Source organism: Bacillus rossius, chromosome 1 (genome assembly GCF_032445375.1).
Source record: "Bacillus rossius redtenbacheri isolate Brsri chromosome 1, Brsri_v3, whole genome shotgun sequence".
Classification (NCBI taxonomy): Eukaryota; Metazoa; Arthropoda; class Insecta; order Phasmatodea; family Bacillidae; genus Bacillus; species Bacillus rossius.
In genome coordinates, this window is record NC_086330.1 from 72,171,665 (window position 1) to 72,187,044 (window position 15,380).

At 39.1% G+C, this 15,380-nt stretch overlaps 1 protein-coding gene across 2 annotated transcripts in view; it reads right to left on the reverse strand.

The window, feature by feature from the left end:
• LOC134537608 (aldehyde dehydrogenase, mitochondrial) overlaps positions 1-11,041 on the reverse strand; it is a 108,492-nt gene extending 97,451 nt beyond the window's left edge. For both annotated transcript variants that reach the window (XM_063378218.1, XM_063378229.1), the window contains exon 1: positions 10,609-11,041. In XM_063378218.1, coding sequence (XP_063234288.1) covers positions 10,609-10,713 — 105 coding nt within the window. In that variant the 5' untranslated portion in view covers positions 10,714-11,041. The remainder of the gene's footprint in view (positions 1-10,608) is intronic.
• Between the last annotated feature and the right edge of the window lie 4,339 nt (positions 11,042-15,380).

Genomic DNA, 15,380 nt, shown 5'->3' on the forward strand with positions numbered 1-15,380 from the left:
ATAATTGAAACAAGTGGTGACATAATTCTAAACGACGGGAGTGGTGTAAGTCATTTTTATTACTTTTTATTGAGAATTTTTTAAATATCATAATAAATTACTGGTTTACTCTCGCCGGAAATCAAACCAAGGACCGAAATAGTTTAAATAACTAAACATTTGAAGTAGGAAATTTTTAAATTATTTTTTGGAATTTTTTCGGAATTTCCAGCATAAAAATTACAGATTTTCAAGATTACAACCGTAACGATCATTGCAACAGTTACGTTTTAATACAAGATGGTGGTTCTGTCTCGAACAGGTGGTGCTCATTATTACTTAAAATTAAAAAAAAATTACAAGTGCGAATATGCATCTCATTTTTATATAGACCTTATTTAATTCTGTCTGGTAAATGTATCGATGGCCGTGCGGTTAAAGGCGTATGTTTTCCAACCTAGAGATCAGAACTGCGAGGGTTCGAATCACAGCGCTTCCAATGTATTTTGTATAAAAAAATTAATTTAATATGTCGATAAGGACCATAAAAGCTATGTTAGGTAATGGAACATCGACCTTACGTGATGAGACAGAGCAACGCTGGCGCTCTCTATATTCAAACAGCAGAAACAAAGTCGACGGTATCCTAGATGGCGGCCTCCAGGGGAACAGAAAAAAAATCAAGAGCGACGCTGATGCTATCTAGGAACAAACAGCAGAAACAAGGTCGACGGCATCCAAGATGGCGGCCTCCAGCGGAACAGCAAAAAAATCAATATGGTGGTCATGACGAAAATTTCATTTAGTGTGAGTGGGGTGCTCGATTTAAAGATGGCGGATCCAAGATGGCGGATCTATAATTGCCGCCGGGTCAAGGTCAAGGTCACACTCATCCAAGATGGCCGCCATGATGTCACATTCAGATATGTGGCTCGGCACCTCGTACCTCGCCCCGGACCCGTGTCCTCGGAGCCCCTATTATATACTATTATTCCTTGTCATAAACCCATGAAACCAATCTTTCCCTGCTCTGTCGTTTTGTCCAAATTTATGGCCTATGATATTGCGCACAGCTAGCTGAAATGCTAATACACAAACATCTTTGCGGGTATGGCCATAAAACAGCTTCCATTTCAACTAATTAAGTCCTCCAACTCAGGAGTCAATAATGGTTTACGACCAAGTTTTGTAGATGCAGCTTTCTTGGTGTCAAGCTCCTTAATGTTGGCAAGTCTAAAGAGTGTATCCCTTGGTTCCTGAAAAACTTTAGATGCATTGAGGTATTCCATCTTCTTCTCCCTAACAGCGCGAATTGTTTTTGCCATTTGATCCTCCTAACATAGCTTCCTTTTCTTAGTTTTGTCTTCTTTCTTTTTATCCATCTCTGGAAGAGAGAAAAAAACAGACTGTAGCTTATATAACCCCTTGTGTTGTAATGGTCGTCATAAGAAGTTAAAAACCTGGATTTAGGCTCCACAACAATTTATTTAGCATGTACACAGATAATGTATTAGCACAAGGTGACATGTACAATGCCTAAAAGTTGCATTCAAATTTGGCACATGCACAGAAAAACATTGCGTAAGCCTAATAGGCTACTTTAGGTGACTTATTTTGTGTCAAATGTGCGAACGTGCATTGGCAATATTAAAAAATTAAAACTCCCTAAACAATACGCTGTAACGAGTGCCATTAGAATATTTAATTTGCATTCTTTGTGCATGTGTTATTTTTAGCGCTATAGCAATAATTGTTTTTTTTTAAGTGGCCTTACATACAACGATATTAAGCTTGAAAACAATTTACACTTACCTAATTCCTAGCTATTTATTATTTGTAATTACACTAATTTCTTACAATAACTGGAATATAAATATTTCTATTTGTTTTCTTACACGTTAAATAAACATTCATAGCATACATTTACTTTTTTATCAAATGTCGGTTAATATGGAATTCCTACACTTTCGTCAGGCAAAATGTTATAGAAGGTATTCCATACTACCCGACTCGCCATGTTTAAAATTTGCCTTCTCCTATACTAGATGAAAATGAAAGACTACATTCTTGGAAATAACACTGCGGTCTCTTACTCTTAATCATACATCATGATTAACAGTGTTAAGAAACTTCTAAATACTGTTAACATGTTTGAAACATTCACCTGCACAAACTTTCCAATTGCAAAAACCAAACAATTGATTATAAAACTGCCCATACATTACCGACGTTCATGCGACTGAATACATGGCCTCTAGCGAACACAGGGATGTAGTTCGACCGCTCTCTCACAGGTTTCAGCACCTTACAGCTGAGATATACACCTATTCCATATTACCCGCCTACTCCATAATACCCTCACTCGGAACCAGACGGCACCACTGTCGTTTTTATTTTCTCCAAAATCTCTCTCAGCCAAGGATAAGGACCGAACCCGAGATCGCCATATGGTAGACCAAAGATAGTTTCCGTGTTGTTTATTGATGTTATGTTTACAGTTCGTTTTATGTATTCAGTTAGGTAGCCTACTGGATACTGATACTGATACTGTTAGTTATTTATTAGGGAAATTTACCTATCACCTAAGTAAAATATAGTTAAACAAGTCTTACTCACGTTATTTATTAATTTATTCTGGTTCACTCAACTCAAACCACACAATTGTGATAAGGACAGTATGACAAGACACTCACATAAAACATGTGGTGCACATTATTGGACTTTTCCAGGGACGGGGTATTTATTAAACGAATTAACCAGAAAATAAAATATTCATTCACCAATTTCGCTTATTAAAATAACCACCAGAGAAGCAATATGTAAATAACAAGCAAACAAAAAACTTGCAAACAAAAAAGTTCATCAATGTTTAATCCGCTAAACTTCTTTTAAGTTTTCTATCCATGTTGAATGTTCGAAGCGTGTGGCAGTTAATAGAGAGAGAGCTAAAAGTGCAAGCACTTCTTATTGCCAAAAATAAAGTTACTTTCTATCAAATGACCAAAAATTGTTTGGACTAAAATCATTTGACCTAAAATAATTTTCGGAAACTTATTTGGCCTAAAGACGTTTGGCCTAAACAGATTTGGCCTAAAGCCATTTGACATAAATTTGTTTGGCCTAAAGTCATTTGACCTAAAATTATTTCGCCTAAAGGCATTTGGCATAAAGTGACATAAGATAATTTATTTGACCTAAAATTATTTGGCCTAAAGATGTTTGGCCTAAATGTATTTGGCCTAAAGCCATTTGACATAAATTTGTTTGGCCTAAAGTCATTTGACCTAAAATTATTTGGCCTAAAGTCGTTTGGCATAAAGATATTTGACCTAAAGTCATTTGACCTAAAATTGTTTGGCATAAAGTCACATGGCCTAAAAATATTTAGCCTAATTTTAGGCCAAATTATTTTAGGCCTACTGGCGGGTACCCTGTGTAACTACTTCAAACATATTACGAAACAAAACTGATTAAAGCATTGCAATGCATGCCGAGCATTAGCTAGATAATGGAATCTTTTCAATATTAGTAATCTCTTATTTTTCAGCTTTTTTTCTATAGTGCTTTATAGAGTCTAGATTACATACAGATTATATACAGGTAAATAATTATACACTGGCAGAACGTCTGTCGGGATCTGAAAGTGATATAAATTATGTTGCACACTTGACATTCAAATTAAGAAGACAATTACTAACTACATCTGATTTCGAAAAAGGTCCCCTTCACCCTGTGTTCAGCCCGGGCAACGCCGGGTACTGCAGCTAGTAATTAATATCTTAATAGACAAATAAATTGGTCGCTTTGCTTCCAGCACTTGGCAAAAGTTTAAATTAAAAGTATTAAGCTATGTCAATTTTACAAGCATATAACACACAATGAGAAAATAAATGCTATTCTACATCAGTTAACCGCAACAATACTACAACTACGAATAATAATTATTTATTCCTAGTGCATATTAACAAAAACTGACATAAAAAAACTTAAATGCGTTTGTGTGGCTATACACACAAGTCGTTGTTCATATAATGCATTAAAAAGATATGCATAATACAGTAGTGTTTGATGAGCACATTTTATTTATTATTATTTTTGATAAAAGTAAGCTAATTTCATATTTAAAATACAATGAAACAAAATCACGTGGCTTCTACAAATACATTTGATTTTCATTATTTTTTTCTTGCAGTTTTGGCCAAACGATTTCTCTGTGCTTCCTCGATACTCTTGGGATTCCTAATTGGCATTGAGCGTGGAAAGCGGGGATCAACAATCTCGGGGAGAAGGCATTCCATGTAAAATGTACAAAGTTTTTCTTTCATTTCGTTCTCCCAGAAATTGTCATCACGTTCTACGCGAATGGTGTGCAGCACGAGAGGAGTCCAAATGGAAAAAATACAATAATCTTTTTTTTTTTGTAATCTGAAGTTGTCTTTGAACTTGATAGTAATTTAGTTATGTTATTGGTTCATACTGTAATTTCCTTCCAAAAATTTAACAGCTTTAAATTTTCCCGCCATTATGGCATCGGTAGGGTGCGCAGACATTATACCATACGGACACTTCACTTCTACTATTCCTGAACTGTTGTCCAGTAATCCGTCGGGTGTGGCTCCTAGGAACGGAATATCAGCATGTACAAAAAGTCCACTCTGACTTATTTTCAGCCCGGTTTAATTTTCTACCTCCCTGAGTGCACGTTCTTCGTTAACCTTCCCATGCTGTATAGGAGGTGTATTGGGCGAATAGCCATACATTTGTTTCACTAGACGCTCACAACTTGTGTAGCAACTTGTAGATACTACAGTCTCCATCTGCAATTACTTTAGCATATATGCATCCGTACATGTCCATACTAGAAAGGAACCCCTCGGCGATAATTGCTGCCTGCATACTACTAGAACTCTGGTAAGAATTCCAGTTTTTGAAACAGGTATGTTCCTTTGGTGTTTCACTGCGCACCTCTGCACGGTGACAGAATGAGCAATAATTATTTTTGACACCTATAAGTATTACTTTTTTGATGTAAAAACCCACGAAAGCTGCCTGAAAAATCAAACGAAGAAAAATAGTTAGGTTTATTTTTAGCAGAATGCCCTGTACTTAATAATAATTAGGATTTATGAAACATAATGTTATCTCGAATGGTAATCAAAGTATCTTCAAAAATGAAACCATAAGTATACTTGTAGACTGTTAAGTACATAAGAAAATCATAAAACGCATGATATAACTCTTATGTGAATATTTATAGATATATGTGAAAACATTGCCGGAAACTTTAATACGAATATATTTTTAAAATAAAAAATATCAAATGCATAAGAATACTGAAACAAAACATATTATTTGCATATTATATTTCATTGATACGAGACAATAAACATTTTAACATGTAGTCTGAGGCAAGAGCATATGAGTGCTGAGCATTGAGTTGGTAATTGTAGTGCTCAATTAAATATTTTATTAGAGCAACAATATATGTATTCGTTTCATCATATACAAACGCATATTTTGTACGCTTAATGAAACCTTTCTCTCAGTGTGCATTTAACACCGGTATCCAATTACTTACATTGTGTTTTTATTAGATGTAAAGTTTCAACAATGAACTTTGCAGAAAAATATGTCTACAGTTGGTACCGCAACAACCATACTACATATAGTTTAATCATAACTTTAATACATAGGTTCAATAAGAACTTCGTAGTTTTGTCATAATACTCTAGCGTGAAGATGTTTGGGTATGTTTTGATAGGCTTGAAAACCCATATAGGTGAAATGAGGTGTTAATAAAGCAGCTCCAAAATGAAGGGGGGAAAATGCATGCAAAAATCTCCCAGAAAACATGCCAATCAGCAGCGTCGCCTGAAATACACTGAAGTCGAGACTAAAATACTGAAATGAGAATGTAAAGACGTAATTTGATATATCTTACCATTCCTGAAAGAGAGTTGTAGTTAGTGCTATATGAACGTTTGGGCCAACTACCGTCAACAACCACCGTCAACAGTGGAATTCCATTTTCATCAACATGTCCTCTTTTGATGGCTTATTGTATTTCTAGCTTGGCAGCTTCTGCCATCTCGTGATGCGCAGTCTTTTCTCAAACAAAGTACTAATAGTCATTTAAGTGGAAAATATTGCAAATTAAATTGGAAATAGTTTTTATTTTTATTATTTTTTATTATTATAAAAAGTGGTACATTTCTCCGCTAATTATTATTTGTTATCGCACCTGTGTTTCCGTACCATGTGCGTCTCTGCCTGAGGACGGGAGCAGATAGCAGTTCCCGAAACTTGTCGCTTGTTTCTGTTTTGGTAAAACTATTGTAAAACTATTGTATTTGTTTGTCTTTTCGTTTTGCCGTGTTTTTGTCTCGTTTCAACTGTTGTGCTGAATTATTTTATGTTCAATATTTTTTTGTGTTGTCATCATTTGTGGTTTTTTTTTTCTCGTTCTCTTAGTACATTTTTCTTTGTTTTTCTTTGTTTGTTGACCATATTCTTGTTTCGGAATATTTTGTGGTGTTCATATCCTTGTTGACAACAGCAATTGTTTGCTTAATTTTGTGTGTTTTTTTGTCTTTTTTGGGTATTATTATTTATTTATTTTATTTATTAGTTTTTCAACAGAAAAAGTTCTTAGCAATGGCGTATGTCCAAAAACTTACATCAAGTAATTATTATTTGTTAATGATTTTATAAATAATTCAGAATACTTACAGTCATGTAAAAAAAAAAAAGTACCAATAGTCATTTAAGAGGAAATTATTGCAAATGAAATTGGAATTAGTTTTTTTTTATTATTTATTATTTTTTTATTATGAAGCGTACAGATACTGTATTATAAAAAGTAGTACATTTCTCCGCTAATTATTATTTGTTAATGATCTAATAAATCTCCTCTCCCCAAATTCACCCCTTTCCCAAATTTGCTTTATAACTCCGCCTAGTAATTAGAATTTACAAAATCTTTCGCATCATGGAGTCAAATGGTCAGCACGCTGATCTGAAACTAAAGGGGTGATGCTTTTTATTACAAGTGGTATTTTTGCGTACTATGATGAAAGTATCTTTACGCTAGTTCGACACCTTGAAAACTTGTAAGTGTACCAAGACACTGGCACATCTAACACCAATGATTTCGCCCTTTACTGCTACCTGGAAAGACCTCTAGCCTCCCTCCGCTTCAAAGCTGACAGCTATTATTGTCCTGTCTCTGTCCCCTCTTCCTCTTTCCCCCGCCCCCACCCCCCGAACCATCCTGTCTGACCAACGCTCAGGAATGCGGACGGAGAGTAGCCCACGAACATCAGCATGACACTAGTGGCGGTGTTGAACTTTACTCCTTCCATCATTACGACTTAACAAAAAAAAATTAAGAGTTCCCGTTAAGTAATTCATTATTTAAAATTCACTGACTTTGCTCTTTGTTCGGAAAAATTTATCTACCAGTTGCAGAAGTGCAAAATTATTGCACTCAAAATTGTTGATTTAAGGGAACTTTATTAATTTTTTTGAAGCACAATTTAAAAAATATATTTATTTTTACAAAATGGAAGCGTTTATTGGGCATGCATGCACACACACAAAAAATTATACAATTTCAGGTAGCTTCGTTTTTCTGTTATAATGGAAGTTACATCACCTCTCACATAACTTCTTCTCCAGGGGTATTACTGACTCTTAAATACTAAAAATAATGAATAATTGATTTTACAGAGTATGTTCTCTATTTTGCACCACTGAACAATTTTTTTAAGCAATCTCGAATTACTCATTAATGCACACGATGACAAATGCAAAAAATATCTGCAAAATAATACTTGATATCACAAAATGGGCCCTGGGTAGTCGTGTGGCTAGAGCACTCCCCTCCTACGAAGGTGATCCGGGTTCGATCCCCGCAAGGTGACACACAGATTTTTGCATGTTCGTGTCAGACAATGTCGCTGGTCGGTGGGTTTTCTCTAAAACTTACGTTTCCTCCATTTCCTCCGCCCTTGCAATTCGGTGGTTCCATTGTAGGGTCTCATTCAATGTCATAGCTAAGGGAAGGTGACATCCTACGGGCTGCAATGAAAATGGTGCCAACTTGGTGGATGCTACCCTCACCCTAATGTGCATTCCCCTTTATTTTTCACCACAAAATAGCATTTACTATAAACTTTAATTACAGTCACAAAATTATTTTGTTAAGTCCATCTCATCAAAATATTAGAATATTGTGGATGCCAAATAATTATTCTTTGTTACCACTAAACTGCTGATTCAGTATATAAGAACTTCCTGTTTTTTTCCCCCCAGAGAATTTCACAGTCACTGATGCTGAGTCGCACGAGGGCATGGTTTGTATTCATACCAACCTTTCCTCTTTGGATGATTCGGTGGCTGTTGACAGCTACATTATATTGATTACCGTAAGACAGCATTGCTGACGTTGTAGAAAAGGAGGTAGGTGACAGACCAACACAAAAGAGAACAGACAATGCAGACAATACAGCAAATATCATTGAAGAACAATGCACTTGTTCACAGAAGAAACGAAGGATTAACACGTGTAAACAACAGAAGGAGCTGCGTGATCATGGACAGGAGTCAAAGACAAGAGAAGGCAAAGTCGTTCCGAAGAAAGAATTCCAGCCAGCTGGTAACTGTTGCCGTAAAAAATGCTATGTAAAAATAAATGAAGAAAAGCAAAAGGCTTTCTACGAAAATTTTTATAAGTGTTCAAAACAAGAACAAAACCAGAAGGTATATGGCAGGATATTTGGCAGGAGGTATATCAATCTCCAAAAAAAGCGGCGAAAGGAAAGATTGAAGTAAAACAGGTATTAAGCACAACCGACAAATCACTGCTCAATATTCCTTGAAAGTAGATACAAGTAGAGAAATTGTCTGCAAAAAAATGTACCTATCTGTTTATGGACTGACAACGTTCAAAGTAGATTATTTTGTGGAAAAATTAAAAGGTTCTCTAGTTCCGGTTGTTTCTCTTGAGGATAAAAGAGGTCAGCATGAGCCCACAAACAAGAAGATAGAAGAATGGAAAGCTATGTTGGATCACATAGAGAGGTATCCCAATTATGAAAGTCATTATTCAAGAAGAGACTCAAAGAAGAAGTACCTACAAAGACATTTAAACATGATTGTTTTGTATAGTGAATACAAGGTGGAAAATAAAAATGCTGGATCATACAATTTGTTCAGGGAAGTTTTTAAATCAACAGGTTACGCATTTAAACAACCACATGTTGATACGTAAGACATGTGACTCGTACATATTGAAAATCAAGCAAACCAATGACCAAAATATAAAGATAGGATGATTCAGGAGCATAACAAACATAAGGACATGGCTGACTTAGGCTACAAATCGAAGGATATCGACAAAAGCAAAGCAAATGAAGACATAACCATGAGAGTCTTGGTATTCGACTTACAGCAGGTCTTGGACACACCTACACTTACAGCCAATGTTTCTTTCTACAAACGCCTCCTTTCGACTTACAACCTGACAATCCAGGACTGCACTACAGGTGGAGGTACCACACACTGCTATATGTGGCATGAAGCAACTGGAAACAGGGGCTCTGAAGACATAGCGTCCTGTGTATTAAAGAAACTTGAAAGCTTGCCCGAAAATGTGAACCATGCGGTAACTTACTCAGATACATGTGGGGGGGCAAAATAGAAATATTAACATGGCCTGCATGTTTATGTTGTTTGTCAGCAAAAGTAACCATGCTGATTGTGTTGATCAAAAGTTTTTGATACTGGGACACACACACACACACCTTGAATGTGACGTAGATCATGCCCGCTAATATTGTTCGAAACCTCACTTGATGAAGAAAACTTTAGAGTGCTCAACTTGCGGCGATTGAAGTGGGGCAAGAAACCAACGCCGGTGTTAATGAAATGCTACAATGGTCCACTGTCCATTAATTCCCTCAAAAAGAAGGATCTACTAAGCCTCTTCCTCTGATTCACACCGAGTGTCACCAACTTGTTGACAGAAGTGACATTATGATGAAACTCCTGCAGCCTACCATGAGTGGAGGTACATCTCGAACCATTTCTTCTATGGCATTTGCTGTAAACTTACCTTCAGTTAACAAGAAAATAATGTAAAACAAATGTTATGCTTTAAGTCAATAAGATGATTACCATATCTATTAATTTTATTTATATTTTTTATTTTGTTGCATATGTATATTATTATACATATATTAGCTTATTTGACTATTTCCAATAAATGTTTTATTGATTTGAAAGTAAAAACAAATATTATTTATTTGTTGAAAGGTACCCCACCACCTGTTGAAATGTGCCCAATGGAAGGGGTACAATTCAACAAAGATAAGCGGTTCATAAAATATAACCTCATAGTTGAGATTAGAGACTACAGTTAAAATTAACAAGCTGCTCAACATACTATTAAAACTAATGATGCTAATTACCAAGATAAAAAAAATGTTTAATTTTAAAAAAATTATACAATAAAATGTGCCCCCCTTTCCCCTACGTAGAATAACCCCGAACAAAAATGTCTACCGGTGCCTGTATGCATTTATATAATTTCTGCATCAAAACCATTATTAATGATAAATAAACACTTACTCCAGTATACAAAACTTCAGGATTGGTGTTCGGTGCTGGCAACGCCGCAGTTGAGAAGGCGGCCTTGTTGAGCTTCAGGCCGGAAGAAATTATAGCTCGAAGCATTTTCGTAGTTTCCAGTCAACACAAAACTAACATATAAACTACCTCATACAATTTGCTACTAGGCTTTGGAAGATTATCCAATGTGTGCATTAAGTCCGACGAAAAGACAGAATGCACAGCCGCACCGCTTACAAGCTAAATCCTTCCTTTATCAATGATACCACGTACACACATGCATTAAATTGATAAGATATTTAAACAAGGATAAAAATAGTTGTTTATAATGATAAATTCAAGGTTAACCCTGAAAACAATAGATGCCGGAAAAAAATATTACAAGGCCTTCATCCAAACCCAAACCACCAATGAATTTAAAGTTAGTTTAAATCTTTAGTTCATGTTACGCCGCAAGGTGCAGGCATTTACATATCAACGAAATGTGTTATATCAATTAAAATGAAATGTATTGGTAAAAAACCTTTAATTAAAATATCGAAACCAATATAATTTCGTCTATTTTTGAGGTTTCTTACAGATTATTTTCTTAAATTTTACATTAAAAAAAAGAGTAAGGGCAGTATTTCAAGACATTTATTTATTTATTTATTTATTTAATACATTTCTCTGTTGACCATTTCGTCGTCCCTCCGAAGGCCATAAAGCCCGGCCTCCAACTGCCAGTACATTTCATGTGAGTCAAGCGAGCCGCCGACGCTGGTAATGGCTTTCCCAGATACGTCCATATGCCAACACCAGCAAACAGTTCTCACGCATCATAAATTGCTGTGATTAACTAAGTGATTTTTAATTAGCAGAACAACACTAATAGTGAAATTACGTCATAGGGGTGCAGCGGTTCCCCCCGTGGGAAACCGCAATTAATTGATGTCGTCCCGACCATGGCCTCTAAGCCCGTGCTATGCACTGCTAGTACCAGATCCCGTTTTCGGAGCGCACCCCTAGCCCAGCGGGAATGAGTCAGGCAAGCGCCTCGGGCGTGACCCCATTAGACTCAAATAAACTTAAGGGCATGAAACCCCGGGGGCTCGACCCCATAAAACAATTAAGGAACGAGACAATATGACATAATCACAATTATTAATTCACAGGCATTAAACAAGTGTGTCGTAACTACTCCGTGCGAGCACCGCACTCACGGAGCAGACAACGAACCTCATTAACATGACGTCGACCCAAGATTCTCCCCTGCTCATAAAGTCCGTTATGCTGCGCCAACTCCTGAACCGCCCTGCCCGTGCAGTGTGACATTTTAATTTGTAAATATTAAGAACGCACTTTTTATTTAATAAGGGTCATGTATTGCTTTTATGTATTATTTTTCAGTAATTTTTGTAATTTTATTATTGTTATATGTCTTTCCAAGTATTATTTTTAATTGTTGTCACCGGGCAACAAAGCCGAGGCCAACACCCGGAATCTCTCCGAGCGCTGTACGTGTCGCGGAGGTGGGGGGTGGTCGGGCGGAGAGGCAGACGCGCGGCAGGAGAGGGGAATCGGAGTCTGGCGGCCGGAGAGGACAGACGTGTCTTGGGACGAGGGTTGCCGGGCAACGAAGAGTCATCATCTGGCGGCCGAGGAAGGCGGTCGCACAGCGAGACGAGTGCGGCAGCGAGACGTGAGCCAGAACTGGTGAGACTGGATCAGGGCGATCGGGACTTTCACGTTCACGGGCGTTACGCTATCGGTCATCATTGTAACTAATTTAATTGGAAATAAGTATTTTCTTGGTTTTGTTGAGGCGGGACATTGCGCGCATCGGCGGACACGTGCATGCCGCATCGGGATGGACTTCACGTCGCCAGCGACTGCGTTCCAACTTAATTGGTTTTTCACTATCATAGAGAAGGGGCAGAGACAGTTGTAGCTCGGATAGTGTTAATTTCCCCCGCCACGAGGCCTGAACCCTCCCTGAGAATACTACGCAACCCGCATCACGGGGGTGATATCCGGGGCTACGACAAACAGTCACCGCGGCCACTGGCCTTAATTAAAGTGCCCGTGACAATGAGCAAAGTCAGATTAGGAGAAATCCCACTAATACAGTTCACAGGGAGACAATATGTTAATAAATTTACAGTCACCAACTTGATGCCACAATTCATATAATTAAATACTTTAAAACACTGTGACTCTCAGTTCACCTTCCCCTCAAATCAGCATCAAGGCAGTCGTAGCCAGCCTAGATAATGCTTGAGTGTTCAGTACCCTAGACCTTAAGACCAACTACGGGCAAGTGACCATATAACGGGAGGATGGGGCGAAAACAACGTTCACGGTGCCGGATTGTAGGTTCTTTCAATTCCATGTCATGCCCTTTGGGTTGAAATAAGCACACGCTACATTCCAAGATATGATGACCCGAGGCTTAGAAGGGTACATCAGACAGTTTGCCATCGCATACTTGGACAATGTAATAAAATACTCAGAGACCTGGGGGAACACGGCTGCCACATGGTACTTGTAATGAAACGACTGGCCACCCACCACATAACCGCCTACACGGCCAAGTGCCATATAAGAGCACGAGAAATAGATTACTCGTGGCACATCGTCGGCACAGAGGGCAACCACCCCGAACTGAGCCACTTGCAAAAAATCGCAGCTGCAGATATACCGTGCACTCGCAAATAGCTGCAACCATTTGTCAGCCTGATTAATTGGTGGCATAATTATATACAAGAATACTCGAACATCAACATGTTACTCACACCCCAGACTCATTACCGCCCAAACCCGATGGCGCAGCTGGCATTTGACCACATCAAGGCCGTGTTCACACACTCTCATACCCTAGCACGCATCGACCCTGAATGCCCATTGGTCTTGCAAACATATGCGAATGCTATGGGGGGTTGGAGCGGTGCTGTTACAGGTGGACGAGCAAGGGAATCAACAGGTAGTTGATTATGCGAGCACCAAGTTCGTACAGACCGAAAATAAATATTACAGCAATTAACAAGCATGTTTGGCCGTCAAAAAGTGTAGCACCCACTTCGAGGGTCGGTACTTCACACTCTGTACACTCTGTACCGACAACTGGTGCATCAAGTGACTGCATACTCTGCAGGGGATGAGGGGATAGTTAGTGCACTGGGCATTGCTCCTAAAATCATATGATTTTGTAGTAGAGCATAAGCCTGGGGTGGAACACTAATTATCCGACCTGCTATCCTATGAGCCGAGACAGCTGCCACGAGGTACAGTACATCGAAGTGTGGAATGAAATCTTACCATGTAACCACTACAACCCAAGGGGAAATCACCAACCAGCTTGCAACGGCATCATGGCGGACAGAGATGGAGTCGACATACCCCCGAGCAGGTTGGCGGATGTAGATTGCCAAGTACTCGCGGTGCAACAACTGTTGCCAGACGCCATTCATCGCTGTGCCCACACTAACACAGCCGACCAGGAGATGTGGCAAACTAGGGAAGGCAGGATAGTGATCAGAAGACCCGGGAAAATAGCGGAGTGGAAAATGTACATGCCCTCTGAGGCACATGAGAACATACTATGCTTATTCTACAATCACGGGTTGGCTGGATATCTCGGCACGTACCAGACCCATTTAAAAGTCAGCCTCTATTTCCACTGGCCCAGAGCGGCCTCGGATATACGGTAATACATCCGCGAGTGCGAGATCTGCTAGGTCCACAAAGCTAGGAAGAAGGACAGCAAGCAACTACAACAGACTCGCAAGCCAACACAAGTGTTACGCAGTTTCGGACTGCGTAACTATACGACTACCAGACAGCGCCCCTGGCTATCTGATGGATCCCACCCGCAGCACAGGGGCGCGCAATGTTCGATTTCTGCGCGCCGGACGGCACTACATCGGGGCCGCTCGGGCCGCTTCGGCTCCGCCCGGCTTTGCGGGCTTCGTCCGGAACAACCAACGATGACGTACTTCCGCCGGCGGGTATCCAGACTGTTCCTCGGTCGGGCCCCGGCGGACTATATAAACCGGCCCAGCCAACGCTTCTGCAGGCAGTCTCCGACTGGCCCAGCAGCATGAACCTGCAGTGACTACCATCTACACCACAGGCCTCCTCCGTCACGTTGCCCGACGATGTGGCGTTCACTTCAGGAAGAAAACAGTAAGAGCCTTCGTCAGAATCTAAGTCCGTAAGGGACTCTGAAGATTTTTCATCCCAGTAGAAATATTACAAGTCCACGAGGGACTTATAATAAATTCAAGTCGCATTAGTTTGGACTTAGAATTTTCACAGAGTGAGGAAATAGAAAATTTGCCTCGTCTGTAGAATGAAGGGAACTGTCTCGTGAAGGTTACGGGATAAGTAAAGTAAATGTTTGACTGGTGTTGAAAGTAGAACGGCAGTGGGGCAGCGTGGCAAGAGACGGAGGAGAGGTCGAATACAGCATAACGTAAAGTCTACCAACTTGCAATACGTTGAGGCTTACCGTAACGTAACCAACGTAGTTTTACGTAACAGATTCGACTGAACTGTAATAGTTCCCGGACTACACGATCAACATAACGAGCACTCCTGATAGAACTTCAAAACGCAGTTACTTCGTTGAACGGCTGACGAGCCGAGTAATGATAAAGACTGTTCCCCGCAATATTGGCAGGGCGTCATGGCATACCGCTGTCAGTAACAAGGAGACTGTTGAATACGACTCGTTGAGTGTAAGAACGTGTGTGTAAGAACATGAACAGTTTAAGTGTCATAAATTAGGTATT